Below are 17716 nucleotides of genomic sequence, written 5' to 3' on the forward strand. Positions count from 1 at the left end.
TAATGCAAGGGTAACCAAAGAAAACAAAGTTTATGCGTAACCTATTCTTCGATCATTGGACAACCACGTTATTTTCAAATTCCGTTGAGGCACAGTCGCATTTTTTTTTCTTTCTTTTTTCTTTTTTCTTTTTTTTTTTTTCATTTATGAATAGAAATAATAATGGCAGATGATACAACTCTTACGGAAGAACAACAACAACGTATTGAACATAATCGAAAAAAGGCTTTAGAAAGACTTGCATTGTCTAAAAAAAGAACAGCTGATAATCAAGAAGAAGAACAGTCAAACAGTAGTCGAACCAACAATAAGAAAGCAAGATGGACAACTTTTTATGAATATGATCTTAGTACTTTTGAAAATACAAAAGGTGGTTTTATTATAGACGAAGCTGTAGAAGAAAAAGTTAATCGATTTAAAGAAGAAGCAACCAAAATTGATCCCTATATACGTAAATTATATATATAGAAAAAAAGATACAAAACTAACTAACTAACTATTATTATATATTAGCCTATCCTTTGGATCCTATGACTGCTCCTAAATGTAAAGATTGTCAATCAATGGATATAGATCCTATTTTTTTCCAAGTCTTCCATATTTCAGTATGCCGAGCTTGCAAAGAAAAATATCCTGAACGATATAGTTTGATTACAAAAACTGAAGCTAGAGAAGTAATATATATCTATATATATCAAATGATGATGATGATGATGATGAAATTTTAACTTTCTTTTCTATTTATGTATATTATAGGATTATCTATTAACAGATCGTAAGTCAAGTGATGAAAAAAAAAATGATGGTTGTATTCATTATCTTACTATCAATGCCGATTTTTTTTTCTTTTCTTTTTTTTAGCTGAATTGAAAGATAAAGAATTATTACCTCATTGGTCCAAGCCTAATCCAAGGAAAGCGACATGGAATAATATGATGCTTTATGTTCGTGAAATGGTAAAAAGAAAAAGAAAAAAGAAAAAAAAGAAGAAATGGAAGAAAATAAATAAAGTATTGAATACTCATCTATCTTTTTGATTTAAGGTTGAAGAATATGCATTCAAGAAATGGGGAGGACCTGAAGGATTAGATGCGGAATATGAACGGAGAGAGACACAAAAAAAGGAGAAGAAAGATAAAAAGTTCAAGGAGAAGTTGGCGGGTAAGATGATAATCAAATGAATAGAGAACCAAACTGATCATCCCATTCTATTTTCTATTATAGATTTACGGCGAAGAACAATGACAAGTAATCGTGAACGAAAACGACAGGAAGGTCCACATAAACATATATTTGGTGAATCAGAAGAAGATGAAAATGGAAATACCATCCAAAGATGTACAGAATGTAATTTAGTGATAGAATCAGAAGAATTTTAGTGAATAGTTTTTAGATGATAGATTTTTGTATATATATAATAAATCTTTTGATGATTATCATCTCTTTTTTTTTTTTTTTGGTTTTTGTTTTTTGTTTTTTTTTTTTTTTTTTTTTTTTTTGTTGAATCAGGATTCTTTTTTTTTTTTTTTTTGATAGTTGCTCCTCATTTCCCTTTGGTTCAACTCTTATACCCCTTGAATCTTTTTTTTTTGACCCTACACGGAGTTTTGCAAAGGATCCCCTTCTTTCCTAATTCCCTTATTGCCTTTTCTTTCCTTTTTTTTTTTTATTTATTCTTTTTTTTTTTGACAATAAAAATAATAATAAAAAGCATGAAAAATCTTTATGTTGTCAACTTTTTACGATGGATGGTATTTCTTTTTAGTCTAGTTGGATTTGGCTGTCATCTCGTACAATGTATTCTTTTATCAAATTATCAAAACTTAGCCTCCATACCTACTTGGATACAAGCTGGTCATTGGCAAGTAAGACTTATTTCTTTATCTATTTATTTAATATATCTATATATCTTTTAAACCTTTTTTTTTTGTCTTTAGTATTTGACTTGGTGGGTGGTATTGGGTCTCTCATTGATTAGTAGTTGTGTGATTATTATCCATGCCTTTTGTTTTAATAGAACCAAATTATTACGTGGAGATAAGATATTATCAATATTCAATATATTACCTTTACTTACATCCATTTTCACTGCCATTTTTTATGTGACAAATGAACCTTGGTCAAATGGTCTAGTGGACATCAAACGTCCTATGGTAACAGATCTTATTACATATTGTCATCAATTAGATTCACCCATCATTGATCATTTCCATCCTCTTCTTTATCAACGGTGTTTATTAAGTGATGCTACTTGGATTTCTGCTGGTGTCATTTGCCTTGTTTGGATATTCCTTTTTCTGGCCGCACTTCGTACTAACCCAAATGATGATGATGATGGTGTAACCAAACAATATATGCATGCAAAGGAGCCTCATTGGGGTCGTTACGTACCTGAACCTGTTGATCAACCGCGTCATTACAGCAACAAGAATAATCATGGAGCAATGTATCGTCAATCACATATTTCTGTTGAAAGTACAAGTACCGTCCAAAAACAACAACAACAGCAGCCATCACCACTTGTCTATGCACCTTCTTATTCTCCAACATCACCTGTACATGCCAATCATAATTATCAACATCAACAATATCTTGACCCTTCTTACTATTATCCTCAACATAGTCCTTTAGAATCAGAAAAAATCGAATTCCATAATACACCCTATCAATATGATACTCCAAGTCATCATCCTATGAATCTCCATCATCAATAATCCTCCTATACTATATTCTTTTTTTTTTTTTTTGTATTGAATAAACATTTATGAATGACTTTTTTATTTCGAATGTATATTTTCTTTTTTTTTTTTTTGTTTTCTTGATATCAATAAATGAATAAATGACTAAAATGAATTCTAAACTAAAATTATTCTATGCTAATACTATATATATGAACAACCGATCCATCATATCAAACATCCCAGGATATTTTCAGGATTTCCCTCTTAACTGTACTATCGCTTTCGAACACCTTTTCTATCTTGAATTTATCACCATCATCATCAGTAGCCTTGTTGATCAATTCACAGAAAGGTAAAATTCCTCCACCAACTCCAAAATATACCGTTTTCGCAGCAACATATCTATGTATGAAGAAGAAGAAGAAGAAGAAGAAAAGATAACTGTAAATAATTCAAGTTCTTACATTTACTAATTTTGCCTTCTTATCCTTGTTTTTTTTTCTTGGATCCTTACCCAACACCATTTGGCTTATGAAGAGCATTTTGAAAGACACGAATCAAGTCAGGTAACGAATGTTCAGAATATATGGTTTCAGAAGTAATCAATATATCGTACTTTTGTTGTGCCAGTTGGTTCGGTAACCCAGCCCAATCACCTACAAATGCCTTGGTACGTTGTTGAACTTGTTGTAACATATCAGAAACCTTGTCACTAGGAATTTCCGCTTCTGCATCGCATGTCACTGGATCTTCCATCACTTGGTCTTTTCCTTCTACCTCATCATCTTCATCGTGATTTTCATCATTGCCGGTTTTGTTATTCTCTTCATCATCATCATCATCATCATCATCATCATCAGTATCATTGTTTGCTTCTATTGTCGTTGGCTCTTGAGGTGATAAAACGGTATTCAACAAAATATTGGGTAAAGTAATCAATCGAATGACTTGATCATTGTAGTCTTGTACATCAACTTGGACTTCTTGATAACGAGCAAGTAAATAGAGAGAAGGTAAAGCTGAACCACATCCAATTTCTAAAATACGTTTTCCTTCTATATCTTGTAAAGTAGATAACCATTGAACCAAATCAACAGAACATTCCCAGGTCTTGAATCCACCTTCATATACCCCTCGTACTAAATCACTGTTGCCTGTCAAATTAAGCATGTCCAGTACCTTGTTTTCTTCCGTGGTATTGTTGGTATCACCCAATGTATCTTGTTCTGCCATTTGGAACTTGACATCGGCCAAAGTACGTTTATAAAGAGGAAGTGTCACATTGGGAATCTGGAGTATATCGGCTTGAATCACATTAGGTAAAGGTGAAGTCTAAATCATAAATATATAAAAGGTAGCATTATGTATTTGTATTAGCTTGTTTTGATATTCTTTTCTTCCCATATGTTTGTTTAATCAACTTACCATAATATCATATTCTTGACAAGGAATCTTATCACATTCGTCTTCTTTCAATTGTAAATCACCAAGTGAAGTTTCAAGATCATTTTGTTGCTGAGTGTCAGATTCTTCCAGATCGAGATCATCTTCCTACAAGAGGTCAGAAACAAAGAATTCAATAAAAAAAAAGAATAAGTATATCTATTATATGAATATTAGTTGCTGTTTTTTTTTTTTTTTTATTATTACAGTAAAGTTGAATTTGAATGCCATGTTGGAAAAGTTAAGAAAAGTAAAAAAAAAAAAAAAAAAAAAGTGTAGAAATATAGACAATTTTGTTTTCTCAATCTTTATTTTTTTTGTGCTTCCTTGATTGTGATTGGCCTAGGCACCTTTGGAATAAAAGATGACCAGCGGAAAGTAAAATGGGGGGCATCATGCTTTTTTTTACATTGGGGAAGAGCGCAGGAACTATCACTTTTCTTTTCTCTTTAGTTTACATTATACCATTATGACCGCAGTTATGAAGGATGCTGCAAAAGAAATTAAACGTACCAAACGTATTGAATTATTAATTATTCCTGGTAAAACTTTGGGTCCATTTCGACTTGGTAAGATTCAATAAGTTAAAAGAAAAAAATGAAAGAGGAGTGGGAAAGAGTCTATTCTTATCTTCTTTTTTTTTCTTTAGGTTCATCTTTATGGGATATTATACAATTTCTTCGAGAAAGACCTTTATTCTTTCCATCTGTAGAACTGAAGTATGGTCAATTGGTAATGAAATAATATATATCTATTTAAAAGATGGAATACTTTACATTATTATTTATTACTTATATCTACTATATAGGATCCTTTACGCAGTTCCTTTATTGTCTGTCTTCCTTATAATGGTATTAATCTTTGGTTCGATGGGTCTTTACAACGACTGACAGCAATAGAATGTTCTGATCCTAGCAAAGTGAAACTTGTTTATCAAAATAGTGATGTTAGGTAATCTAGGAAGATAAACCATTGAAAACAAAAAAGTTGATATTATTCTTTTTTTTTAGTTCTAGTCGGACTATACCTACATTTTTACTGATATACAAATGTTTTGGGTAAGTGATTTCTATTTATGTTACAAGATTTATATCTTATTTATTTATTAGACCCACTTATCTTGGTGAATTCAAGGCGGATCAAAATATATATATCCTCAATTATCCTGTAAGTCTCTTGTTTATAATAATAATGTAAACATATCATTCTCATTATTTATTTATTTATTTATTTCTAGGGCTTATCTTTTACTTTTCCAATTCCTCAGAAGTATAACCATTTGTATACAAATTCTACTGGTAAAATAATCAAAATAATTAATACTGATACTAATCATTATCATTTTGGTAGAGTTGCCACTTGAATTTCCTGATGGTACCACACCTATTGCATCTAAGATGTATCTGTTCCATAGCCAGAATTCAAATTGGGAAACAGCATCACCACCGCCTATATCAAAGACATTAGCGGAAATAAATGGAGGCAAATCAACAAAGTATGGAAAACTTGGTAGAAGAGAACTTGAGGTTGTCGTTGCAAAGGTAAAGAAAAAAAATAATTACAAAATAATATCCATCATTTATTCATTTATTTTTTTTTTTTTAAAAAAAAAAACAAAAAAAAACTAGCCATCTCATGGGGTTAAACTCTACTTTCCATCATTGACATCACAACATCAACGTCAACCAACACCTTCACCATCCACTTCTTCTACTCCCAATATAGTTCCAACAACAACAACATCATCACCTTCGTCTTCGTCATCAAAACAAGGAAAGGACAATAATGACAATATGAATGAAACTTCAGCGTTATCATCTTACCAAGAAGTAGAAATATTATTGCGGGTGACAGCATTACAAGATATTTTGGCCGATCTGGGGAAACCATCACGTGTGTTTTACAAAGAAGAAGATAAAATGAAAATTCACTCTGTAGCAGATGATGGTGTGGCAATGGGAAAAATGGGAAAATTGGACTCGATGATTGGTTTAACGAATAGCGAAGGTGATGATGATAGAGGTAATATATATGATTTTTTTTTTTTTTTTTTTTTTTTTTTACTGATGAAGATAATTAAATAATGACTATTTTTTTTTATATATAGATCTCTCTTCAATGAACAATGCAACGGATTATTTTTTGAATTACTTTCACTTGGGTATGGATATTTTGGTGGATGGTACTGAACATGTTTGCAAAAAGATTATATTACATGGGAATATTCCGGGTCATTACGACTTTCAAAGGTAAAAATAAAAACACATGGATGAATCAAAAGATCAAATGAAGTATTTCTATTTTAGGTATAAACGATGTCCATTCAAATTGGTATTTCCCAAAGAATTGGTAAACGGACAACAAAATCCCAATAAACTACTGGTAGATGTGGAATCTGATCCTGATGAAGATCAAGTACCTGCTCATATTGTCACTGCCAATATGAAGGTAAGAATGAAAATTGTATTTACCCTTTGATGATGATTATACTCATGATGATGATTGATTGATTTAGATCACAACAATACAACAACGTATCCCATGGAAATCAAGTAATAAGATTACAAGCAAACCAACGGATGAAACCCAATTGGAACAACAAAAGCCAGTTATACTTACACGTGGACCCAATGAACAAAACCCTTTTGGATCAACTTATTTGACAGGTTATAGTGAAGGCATAGTGATGGAAGTCATGAAAAATGGATATGTACCTACTGTCGTTCTTTTTTGATATATATATATATATATATATATATATATAGCTATAGTAGTTAGTCGCTAGGTAGTTGTAATAAACAATGATGGCCACCAATGAACATTTGGTTGTCATTTTTCAATATCCGATTTCATCTTTTCATCGAGTTTTTTTTTTTTTTTTTTTTTTTTTTTTTTTGTTTTCTTTACTTTTTTTTTTTTTTTCCTTCTTTTCTCTATTACTTTTTTTCTGTTCTTCAAAACATCAATTGCAGAAAAAAAAGAACTATAGAATATACTTTTAATTTTTTTTTAATACAGTCTCTTTCTCACTTTATTTTACACTTACCTCATAATGACAGCATGCCATTAAAAAGCGACAATTCTACTACTTCAACAATGGATCCCTCCGATCCACTTGCTTTGATGACAAGATCCTTACCTTTACTTCCATTTCAAAACCAAGTTGGAGGTCACTGTAGCTTCTTTCGATTCAGCAAACGAGCCATCTGCAAACCAATGTCCCACAAAGAACAAGACTTTTATGAACATTTGGAACAACATCATGCACCTTTATTACCTTTTACTTCTCAGTATTTGGGTGTTGTTAATGTTACTTACCGTTCGTCCCATGCTCAACCAATGTTACCTGAAGTGATCCTAGCGGAAAATCAACATTTGCTGGCCAATTGGAAAAAATACTGCTCATCTTCTTCGTCAACTCACCGACAACAAAAACCGCGATATAAACAACAACAACGAAGGCATTCGTCTTCCACCTTTATCAACAACAACAACGACAACAATATCCATATGTCTTCATTTGATTTGAATAGTAATCCTCCCATTGAAGATGACGATGACTTTATTTCCCATGGACAACCAAACGATCAATCTCCACTCACATTCAAGGAACAAATTCTTCGTGAAGTATTTTCTCCGGGTGCATTACAAGAACGTTTACGACAGGTTCAAGACTGGCAGCGTGGAATGCGACAACGTCAACTTGAACAACAGCAAGAAGAAACAATGAATCAAGCTTACAATGATGACATCTACAATGGAAATTATCATGAGGATATCAACATAGATGATCAGCAACACGGTAACTCTGCTCATGATGTTGGGAAGAAATCACTCTTACAAACTTCTCGTAGTGTTTTGGACTTCCGACGGCAATCATTATTTGATGATACCAAGTTGGCTCCTTTATCATCATCACCACCTTCACTTTCAAGACATATCTCCACAAACCAATTTACTGGCACCAGTGATAATAATAATAGAACCATCTCCAACGAAATGCATCCTACCGACAATGCTCTCAGATTACTGTCTTCTTCTTTTCCTATTCAAGATTCACCTGAGGACTCAGCTGACGACAACAACAGCAACGATAATAACAGCAATGACGACTTTGATTCTCTCGATCAGAACAATAAAAACGGATCAAGTGATCATGTCAATCCACCTGAAGTTACTGTACACCCTCGACGGCCTACTTTGATTGATACAACCACTTCGGCACCACAGACACCACGAATGCGGGAGACCAAGCTTCACAATCCATTCATTCGCCCTACTCCTGTCCAAACACCTATACCCCATCAATCAACACTATCATCGCCATCATCATCATCCTCATCTCTACAACAAATTCCTTCGCCTGTAACTGGTTCGAATACAATAGCTACAACTACTTCTACTGGTTCTGTTATGGCTGACAATGATGATGATACATGGACGTTTGACAGCATACAACAACAGCAACAACAACAACAGCAACAACAACAACAGCAACAACAACAACAACAACAACAACCGGAAGAACCATCAACATCTGGATCAGAAACACCTAGATGGCGACCACGACCTGCCCCAACAAACCCTTGGTCTGTTCAAATGTATCATCGCGATCTGGAAAAAGTGAATGTGGATGACATACAACAATTCATCTTGATTGAAGACCTGACTGATGAAATCAAGTACCCTTGTGTTTTGGATTTGAAAATGGGAACACGACAACATGGTGTATATGCAACGACAGCAAAGAAGATCAGTCAAACACGAAAATGTGCACAATCAACAAGTCAGCAACTGGGTGTCCGGATTTCTGGTATGCAGGTGTACAATATGCATGAACGACGATTCTTATTTGAAGATAAATACAAGGGACGTGCACTGACACCTCGTTCGTTCAGAGATACTTTGGTTCGCTACTTTGATAATGGAGAAGGTTGTCATATTGTACATCTTCCAACATTGATTCGCAAGCTGGCTCTGATTCATCGGATCATCAAGACAATGGATTATTATCGATTTTACGCCTCCTCACTCCTGATTATCTATGATGCTTTGGACACAACAAGAAAACGACGCATTGATGTACGGTTGATTGATTTTGCAAAATCAGTAACGAAACAAGAATGGCTATCTCAACATCATCTCTTTACTTATCCTCCCGATGAAACCAATGGTACGAATGAAGGTGGTCCTGATCAAGGTTATTTACTAGGTGTGCAATCTTTGATGGCTTGTTTTTTATGGATTTATCTTCAACATGGTGGCAAAAGGGAAGATTTGGCCGATATGGACGATGGACTTTTGGCTTCCGTGACTGATCATGCTTCTTGGTTAACTGATGATGGCACTTTTGTATTTTGATAGTATAGATGTAGATAGGTAGAAAACACACACACACACCAAAGTAGATTCATCTTTGTTTATAGTTATTTTCCTTCCCCCTTATTTGATACTCCCTTCTTTTATATATATATATTTTACTTGTATATTTATTTATTCACCTTTTATTATTTCTTCTTTGTTTTCTCATCTCTATCACCTTATCCCTATCTTGTCTTCTTTTTTTTTCCCATCTTGTATTATATATATATATTCTTTTTTTTTTTTTTTTTTTTTTACAAGTCTCATATATCAAATAAAAACCTATATTTATTGATACAACGATAAATGCAAAAAAAAAAAAAAAAAAAAAAAAAAAAAAAAAAAAGATCTTGACAACCATGGAAACAACTTTTAGGACTTTATGAATTTGAGAGATATATGATGAATGTCTTTGCCAAAAAAAAAAAAAAAAAAATACACAGTTCAAAGAATATTTGATTCTTCAAGTAGATCACTTTTTTTTTTATTGATTGATTACACATGTTTATAAATACAAATGAAGGTTCTAATAATAACTACACTAAAACATAAGAATCTTCGCTTTCTTGTACGTCCAAGTGGCCCAATTCGGTAAATAAATGATCCACAGACATATCTTGATCATCATCCTTCTTTTTGCTGGGGGAGTCATGTTGCTGTTGGTTGCCTGGAGAAGAAGAAGAAGTGGAGGAGGAAGATGGTGATACAGATGGTTTCCTTTGACGATGGAGATGAAGATGAGGTGCTTTGGCCAAACTTTTCCCTTCCGCAAACAAATTCTCGAATAATTCGCGTCCTAATGATTTTTGCCGTTCCACTGCCGATGCTTTTTCCAACTTGAAACTGTCTTGAAATTCATGATCAAAAAACATTTCCATGGTTTCGTTTGTCAGAACAACCATTCGGAAGGAAGGAAGCGTTAATTCACAAGACACAAGTGTTGATATGCTATCATTGTTGCCTAACAAAGTATCCAATTGATCCATGCGTTGTCGTACACTCATACCACCACTGATCGATAAACTGGCCAGTTGTTGTGTCAAATCATCTTTGTCGCTTGATTCACTATTTCCACCACGTACAATATTTGATTGTTCTAAACTTTGTGATAAAAAGTTGATGATGGTTTCCCAGGCTAGTGTATCATTCCCATCATTGAAGACTGTCAATAACCACCACATTTCCTTGGATATGGTAATCAATTCTTGTCCAACCAGTTTTTCCCCATCATGACTATACATTTGAAAGAATAATCCCATCAATGACATCAAATCCTACAAAAAAAAAAATCAGTTAATTACGTTTCTCTTTCTTTTTTTTTTTTTTGAATATATATATATATATATATTAACATACACCATGGAATATTTCGCTTAGACCAGTAACAGTATCTTGAAAACTAACACCCAAATTGGTTTCAGACTTGAAATGAAGATACAAACGATTGATAAAACTTTCCGCCAGGTTGCGTTTGAAAGTAATGTCTTGATTTGATTCATGGTCATCCTCAGAGCGTGCACGTACCAATTTTGTCCATGATGCCACACTTTCCAACCATCGATGAAAAGTATCCAAATCCAATTGTGTTTCTGATCGATCGCCATGTTGTTTAGCATAATAAAGAGCACCAAAAAACTTATCGTAAACAATAGCAATTTCATCCTTGGTAAATCCTGCTGTGTCATCCAAATGTCGAATGGCTGATCGTTTTGTATATGATTCAATACCTGCTGCCACCTTGAGCTGATTGGTGCGTCGCATTTCCGTTACTAATTCATCCGTCACCAAAGAGAATTCTCGATACTAAAAAAAAAATAGGATGGATGAAGAACAAAAATAAGTATTTAAAATAGTTGAGTGAAAAAAGTGTGAGAGAAAGAAGATAATGTAAAGCAACTTACTGCTGTCAACATGAGTTCATTGAATTTCTAATTTGTTATAGAAAGAGAAAAAAAAAAAGTATGATTAATCCATCTACTTGCCTACATTAGCTTTTTTTCTTTTCTTATTCTATTATCACTTACTGTGAGACGAGGGCCTTGTGCATTCTTTCCATTTTTGTCCCCAATAGAATTGTTCAAAGTAGTAAAGTAGTGTTTCAAAATATCTAGGAAAGCACCATCATCTTTTGTCTGTAATAGTTCTTCACCATTTAACTTTAAAATCGCAAGACTATAACAGAAAAAAAAAAAAAAAGAAAATCGGATCATTGTTTCTTTTTTTTTTTTTTATTTCTTATATTGCTTACCCGACTTGGAAAAGAATCCTTGGTCCTTCCATAAATAGACAATCCAATACACGAAAGGCAAACAATAATGGCATGGAATTGATATACAAGCTAAGAAACCACGGCAAACAAGCAACAGAAAGTTGAACATCGGTTTTCTTGAAATGATTCCAGAGAATAGGCATTGTTCGTTCCACCAATTGTTCAAAAATAATTTGATCCAATAGAGCACCATACATGGAAGTACTATAATAACCAGGACATAAGCGATCTACGAGGACATTGAGGATCCAAAAAGCTTGTTCTTCCGTAGCATAAATCAACAAGGCAGAGGTCACAATATTCATGGCTTGACAGTAACCTAATTCTGGATTTCGCCAAGCATAAGCCGTCAGTACACGTCGTAGTCTACCAATACCTTCAGGAGTTTGGTATGCTGCATATTCCGGTAACGATCGATTCAGATCCTTTTCAATTTCTTCAGTCGACAATGATTCTTGACCAGCATACATCTTGAGTAAGTCGTTGTATACATCACGGTTAGCAAAACGTAAATAAGCAGATCCAGAACACATTTCCCAAATTTCGCCACGAAGATCATTAGGTAGTCCCACCCTAACAAGTTTTCCGAATGTTGGTGTCCGTATCATCGTCAAATTTCGTCCATTTTCTAATATATATATATAACAGAGAGACGTGTGAGAGAAAGTATACCTTTTTTTTAAAAAAAAAAAAAATATCACTTAAAATCAAGTACCTCCAAAATAGTGTTTCCACAATTTCATTTTGCTTCGGTCCTTTGTTTGTTTTGGGTCACCAGGGTATCCAAAATCCAATCCAAGACCACCATGTTGCTGTTGATCTTCCTTTGTCGTATCATCTGTCACATCTACCAAGACAGGTTCTACAGGCTTTTTGGGTTCAAACATACGTTCAGATTCACAAGATGCCAAGAAAGGAATTAAACGTTTGAAAGAGGAAGTTTGTGCCTTGAGATGATCACGCAGTAAATTACAAAAGTTTTCAGCCGCTGTTTTCGTTGCCTACATTTAGAAGAAAAAAAAAATATCAGTTAGAAAAAGTCCTTTTTTTCAAACTTCCACATCATCATCATTATTAATTTATTTATTATTACTATTTTTTTTTTTTGTACCTGGAACCTGAAAACATGTTCGACTTGATGATAAGTAGTAATAGCCAAAGAAGTACTGTAAGATCCAACATTCAGTCGTTCAACACGTTTGATGGTATATAGTGGAAATACGAGCCAAAGTATAGGTTGATGCTGTTGAGGTTGTGGAAGTCTTTGTTGGGATTCATAGGTCATGAATGTTTCTGAAAGATAAATACGACCTCGTATATCCTTTGGATTAGATGATGGTGACAGTCGTTGATGTAGAGTATTTGGTCGAGTTTGATTCAGGGTATACAAAACTTCTAATGCGTCCGTTAACTGTTCTGATAGTGGTAATCGAAAATGTAGACAATAATCCATATTTCGTTTCTGTGCTGCAAGGTCTTGTTTCAAAGGTTTGATTAAAAGTCGAGATTCGGTAGAAGGATTTGGGCTAGGTTTGGTATCTGATGATGAAATAAAGGGACCAAAAGAATTATCATTGTGATTATTGGAAGCACCAGGGGCATCGCCACCAGAATTTTTGAGTAATCTTAACATCGCTTGTCCTGCTAATTGTACCAATAAATCATATACTTCGTCTCGTTTGAACATAGTGGTGAATACAAACTAGATTAAAATACATAAACAGATATCAGTTCTCGATCCTATTCCTCTTTTGTACGATAAGTTATTATACCACTGACTTACTTCTTGATTGTCCTTGGTAATAATACGGAGAGCATCAGCAAAAACGCTTCGCCTTGACTTTTCTTTCTTGATATCTTGTACATCTTTCAATTCCAATAGTAACTTTGTTTCCACTGATAAGAGGAAGGAGTAGAATCCAATATAATTTTCACTAATATACATCCATCCTTGACGAGAGTTGTAGGCACAAGAATAGTCTATTGATAGAAAAAAAAAAAAAAAAAAAAAAAAAAAAAAAAAAAGAGGAAGAGAGATAAATTCAAATCAGTTAAATGTTTGACAGGTAAGAAAAAAAAAAGCAAGAAGAGACATACAGCTAACCAAGCGTTCAGAAGGAGGGACATCGAATATCTGGCGAAATGATCTTGAAGCATTACGAACAGAATGGTCAGAAGACAGTTCATCCGTTCCAGTATCTATATATATATTATATAATAAGAAGAAGAGGTTAATAAATTAAAATTATAAAAGGAATTTTACGTTTTTGTTTACCTATTGTGGTGACAATCATATGAATCTTTTCATTCACCCATTCTTCTTTAGCATAAGGGTCATCCATACTTTCTAGTTCAGGTATCATATTTTGTTCAATCCAAAGCCAAGCGATTTCAGCAGCCTTTTCTGTTTCAGCTACGGCAATTTGAAGACAGGTGCTATTGGTATCACGTTGAAACAGAATGCGAAAAGGGGGTTGTTTGGTATCAAAGACATTGGCGATAGTTGTAATGAGACTTTTGAACATGCCTGCTGTTTGTGATTTCTGCATAATAAAACAATCTTCTTGTCGTATACTGGTCCAGAAAGGAGTCAGCGTGATATCAGTTGGTGTTGGTAACGTAAATGTCTATATCATACATTTTATATTAGTTTAAAATATATATAACTTTCGTTTAATACTTACATTGTGAGGTACACCAACATGTTGCCTTTCATCTTCTACGTTATTCATAGAGGCTTTAATAGAGAAGTGAAAAGTGAATGAGAGAAAGAAAGAAAAAAAAAAAAAAGCGTAGCTTCCAAAAAAAAACTTTTAGATCAGTTTACACTATGTAGGGCGGGCGGAGAAGTAAAATTGAGACAATTGAGGATGCACAGAACGATGAATGGAAAAGGTAGTGGTTAATGTAATTAAAACACCATAAAGGTTCACTTTTTTTTTTAACTTACAAAATCGTAATCATCAACGTGTATTCGATACATGGATAAATCATCATTGAAGAGGAGGTCGGGCCAGGTGACCAGATCTTGTTCCAGTAGTAGCCAGGTTGGAAAAAAAAAGGAGAACGGATATTTCTTGACGTGTTGATGTCGCGCTGCCACTTAGTATTGCAATGCCCACATATTAATACTTCATACATGCGCTTGGATTCTTCGCCAGGACCGGTGATCACGTCATTGAAGAGAGATCTACGCCCACATTTGGAACAAACTTGCGAAGTTAAAATATTCATTCATATTGATATGTATAAGCCGATCAGTCCTGTCCGCCTTTTTCAGTAAACGTCGACATTTGTCTGCTAAAGAGCTTGCACCCTTTTGGTTCCGTCCAAAGCTAGCATCTCCGAACACCACTAGAGGGCGATCACGATTAACAGCAATCTTTTTAGATTTTGTGAGAATCCGTGTGTTATGTTTGTTACGAGTATTTTTATTTTATCTTTTTTTTTTTTTTTTTTTTTGTTTTTTTGTTTAGGGATTGAATCTTTACCTCTAAAGGTAACGCTTTTTTTCCTTTGATAGCAAGAATATGTTATGTGATTGGTGAAGCTGGAACAAATAAAAACTTTATGCGTCGCCCTTATAAAAATCAGGAAAAAAAAAAAGTTGTCTTTTATTTCTCTTTCTTCTCTTTTCTTTATTCCATTCTCTTACATTACCTAGATCATTCTAACATGAAATCCATTTCACCTCAAGAAATAGCCTCTCACAATACCAAAGGTAAGTAACAATAAACACCTTCAAAGTACAAAAAAAAAAAAAAAAAAAAAACTTACACTTTTTTTTATATATACTAGATGATCTATGGGTAGTCATTCATGGTAAAGTGTATGATTTGACAGAATTTTTACCTAATCATCCTGGTGGACAAAAGATTATATTGAAGTATGCTGGTCAAGATGCTACTGATGCCTTTGAACCTATTCATCCTCCAGATATTATTACTCGTTATCTTAGTCCTGAAGTCTGTATGGGAAAATTGGATATTACTGATTCTGCTGGTGTCATGGTGAAGAAAGAATCCGAAGCTGATAAACAAGTTCGATTGGCTAGAGAAAATATGCCTAGTTTGGATGAAATGTACAACGCCTTTGACTTTGAATGTAAGTTTTCTTTTTTTTAAAAAAAAAAAAATCAATTCATATCCTAACCTCTTTTTTTTTTTTAAAAAAAAAAAAAAAATTGATTTAGCTGTTGCCAAAACGGTATTGAAACCTGAAGCATGGGCTTATTACTCTAGTGGATCTGATGACGAAATTTCCATGAGAGAAAATCACAATGCATTCCATCGTATATGGTTACGACCTAGGGTGATGATCAATGTTAAACAACTGGATTTATCTACTGATATGTTAGGAACAAAAGTCTCTATGCCTCTTTATATTACTGGTACTGCTCTTGGAAAATTAGGTCATAAAGAAGGTGAATTGGTCTTGACGCGTGCTGCTGGGCAGAAAAATATCATTCAAATGATTCCTACTTTAGCAAGTTGCTCCTTTGATGAAATTGTAGATATGGCTCAACCTTCACAAACTCAATGGCTCCAACTCTATGTCAATTCTGATCGTTCTATTACTCAAAAGTTTGTTCAACATGCTGAAAAACGTGGTATCAAGGGTTTATTTATCACTGTGGATGCTCCTCAACTTGGTATTATATATATATATAGAAAAGATAAGGAAAAAATGCTGATAGACTGAACTCTTAATTTTTCCTTTTTTTTTTTTATAGGCCGACGGGAAAAGGATATGCGTGTCAAATATTCTGACAAAGCCCCCGAAGAAATGAACGAGGATGCGAATCGTAATGAAGGTGCAGCAAGATATATTAGTACTTTTATTGATCCATCTTTGAACTGGGATGATCTTGATTGGTTGAAAGGAATCACCAAGATGCCAATCATGTTGAAAGGAATCCAAACTCCTGAAGATGCTGTCTTGGCTGCTAAACATGGTTGCTCTGGTATTGTGATTTCCAATCATGGTGGTCGTCAATTGGATTTTGCTCCTTCTGCTATTGAACTATTACCTGAAATCATGGATGCTTTACGTGCGGAAGGTTTGGACAAGCAATTTGAAGTATATATTGATGGTGGTATACGTCGTGGTTCTGATATTTTTAAGGCTATTGCTCTTGGTGCCAAAGGTGTTGGTATTGGACGACCTGCTCTGGTAATAAAAAATCTTTTTTTAAAAAAAAAAGTCATAATGATACAGATTCAATTCATTCTTTTTTTTTATTATTAGTTTGCGATGTCTACCTATGGTGACGAAGGTGTGAAGAAATTGATACAATTGTTTTATGACGAATTGGTCATGTGTATGCGTCTAATGGGTGCTCCTACTATTAAACATATTACAAGGGATATGGTGGATATTCGAAACTTGAAAGATCACTTTGTACAAAGTCCATTGGATTATCTTGGTCATCATGCTTATGAACAAATGTTACCCAGAGGTCGTATCAACAAGCTTTAGATGGATATCAAGTTTGGTTTAGTTGATAATAGTTTACGCTTATTATATAAAAATAAACATCTGCATTATTTGTTTATATTATTTTTTTTAAAAAAAAAAGATTGTCGTTAACCAATAGGAAAATAAAGAACACAAATGTTGCAGGTAAATGTACGTCTAAATTAGGAAAAAACGGGATAAAAAGATGTAGAAGTGAAAAAAAAAAACTTTTATTAAAACAATTTCAATTCTATCCTTGTCTTTTCTATTTTATATATCGTTACGTCATTATTATATATGATGACACATTCTAATTTTAGAATAACTACATACCAGTCTTCTTTATAAAAGAATGATCATATCAAACAGATGGAAATAAAGGAAAAACAACATCTATTGTTAAATTCAACTTTGCAAAGTAAAACGGTGTAACAATTCACAAGTGATGTGAATTCCTGGGTCTAGCAACTTGAAGGTAATGCTTGCTGTGATTGAAAATACGCTT

General features: G+C 33.6%; 8 protein-coding genes across 8 annotated transcripts; 5 read left to right on the forward strand and 3 right to left on the reverse strand.

Annotated features, from left to right (window-relative positions):
• The first annotated feature begins 156 nt into the window (after positions 1-156).
• On the forward strand, positions 157-1452 carry BX664DRAFT_334110 (DNA repair protein RAD14). The gene is made up of 6 exons (XM_051545648.1): positions 157-451; positions 514-674; positions 757-775; positions 862-956; positions 1044-1161; positions 1225-1452. The coding sequence occupies exons 1-6, from the start codon at positions 163-165 to the stop codon at positions 1377-1379; spliced, it is 837 nt and encodes a 278-aa protein (XP_051400708.1). The 5' UTR covers positions 157-162; the 3' UTR covers positions 1380-1452.
• Positions 1453-2140: 688 nt separating this feature from the next.
• On the forward strand, positions 2141-2743 carry BX664DRAFT_334114 (uncharacterized protein). Its single transcript, XM_051545649.1, has one exon. The coding sequence runs from the start codon at positions 2151-2153 to the stop codon at positions 2712-2714; it is 564 nt and encodes a 187-aa protein (XP_051400709.1). The 5' UTR covers positions 2141-2150; the 3' UTR covers positions 2715-2743.
• Positions 2744-3023: 280 nt separating this feature from the next.
• Positions 3024-4355, reverse strand: BX664DRAFT_263543 (uncharacterized protein; the record flags this gene model as incomplete). Its single annotated transcript, XM_051540771.1, has 4 exons — positions 3024-3051; positions 3196-4013; positions 4107-4232; positions 4332-4355. 4 exons carry the CDS (start codon positions 4353-4355, stop codon positions 3024-3026), a joined length of 996 nt encoding a protein of 331 aa, XP_051400710.1.
• Positions 4356-4550: 195 nt separating this feature from the next.
• Positions 4551-6905, forward strand: BX664DRAFT_334119 (uncharacterized protein). Its single transcript, XM_051545650.1, has 11 exons — positions 4551-4693; positions 4774-4856; positions 4933-5075; positions 5135-5182; positions 5234-5291; positions 5362-5422; positions 5475-5665; positions 5753-6146; positions 6232-6373; positions 6431-6572; positions 6640-6905. The coding sequence occupies exons 1-11, from the start codon at positions 4594-4596 to the stop codon at positions 6856-6858; spliced, it is 1581 nt and encodes a 526-aa protein (XP_051400711.1). The 5' UTR covers positions 4551-4593; the 3' UTR covers positions 6859-6905.
• A 1850-nt stretch (positions 6906-8755) lies between these two features.
• Positions 8756-9697, forward strand: BX664DRAFT_334123 (inositol polyphosphate kinase). The gene has a single exon (XM_051545651.1). The coding sequence runs from the start codon at positions 8832-8834 to the stop codon at positions 9483-9485; it is 654 nt and encodes a 217-aa protein (XP_051400712.1). The 5' UTR covers positions 8756-8831; the 3' UTR covers positions 9486-9697.
• Positions 9698-10021: 324 nt separating this feature from the next.
• Positions 10022-12641, reverse strand: BX664DRAFT_263898 (rab-GTPase-TBC domain-containing protein; the record flags this gene model as incomplete). The annotated part of the gene is made up of 5 exons (XM_051540791.1): positions 10022-10759; positions 10842-11288; positions 11510-11657; positions 11734-12382; positions 12470-12641. 5 exons carry the CDS (start codon positions 12639-12641, stop codon positions 10022-10024), a joined length of 2154 nt encoding a protein of 717 aa, XP_051400713.1.
• Positions 12642-13801: 1160 nt separating this feature from the next.
• On the reverse strand, positions 13802-14117 carry BX664DRAFT_262879 (uncharacterized protein; the record flags this gene model as incomplete). Its single annotated transcript, XM_051540742.1, has 2 exons — positions 13802-13953; positions 14030-14117. The coding sequence occupies 2 exons, from the start codon at positions 14115-14117 to the stop codon at positions 13802-13804; spliced, it is 240 nt and encodes a 79-aa protein (XP_051400714.1).
• A 1273-nt stretch (positions 14118-15390) lies between these two features.
• On the forward strand, positions 15391-17329 carry BX664DRAFT_379511 (FMN-dependent dehydrogenase-domain-containing protein). Its single transcript, XM_051548859.1, has 5 exons — positions 15391-15475; positions 15553-15858; positions 15947-16405; positions 16487-16926; positions 17002-17329. The coding sequence occupies exons 1-5, from the start codon at positions 15430-15432 to the stop codon at positions 17230-17232; spliced, it is 1482 nt and encodes a 493-aa protein (XP_051400715.1). The 5' UTR covers positions 15391-15429; the 3' UTR covers positions 17233-17329.
• The last annotated feature ends 387 nt before the right edge of the window (positions 17330-17716 follow it).

Source organism: Halteromyces radiatus (assembly GCF_025201355.1).
Source record: "Halteromyces radiatus strain CBS 162.75 chromosome Unknown BX664scaffold_4, whole genome shotgun sequence".
NCBI lineage: Eukaryota > Fungi > Mucoromycota > Mucoromycetes > Mucorales > Cunninghamellaceae > Halteromyces > Halteromyces radiatus.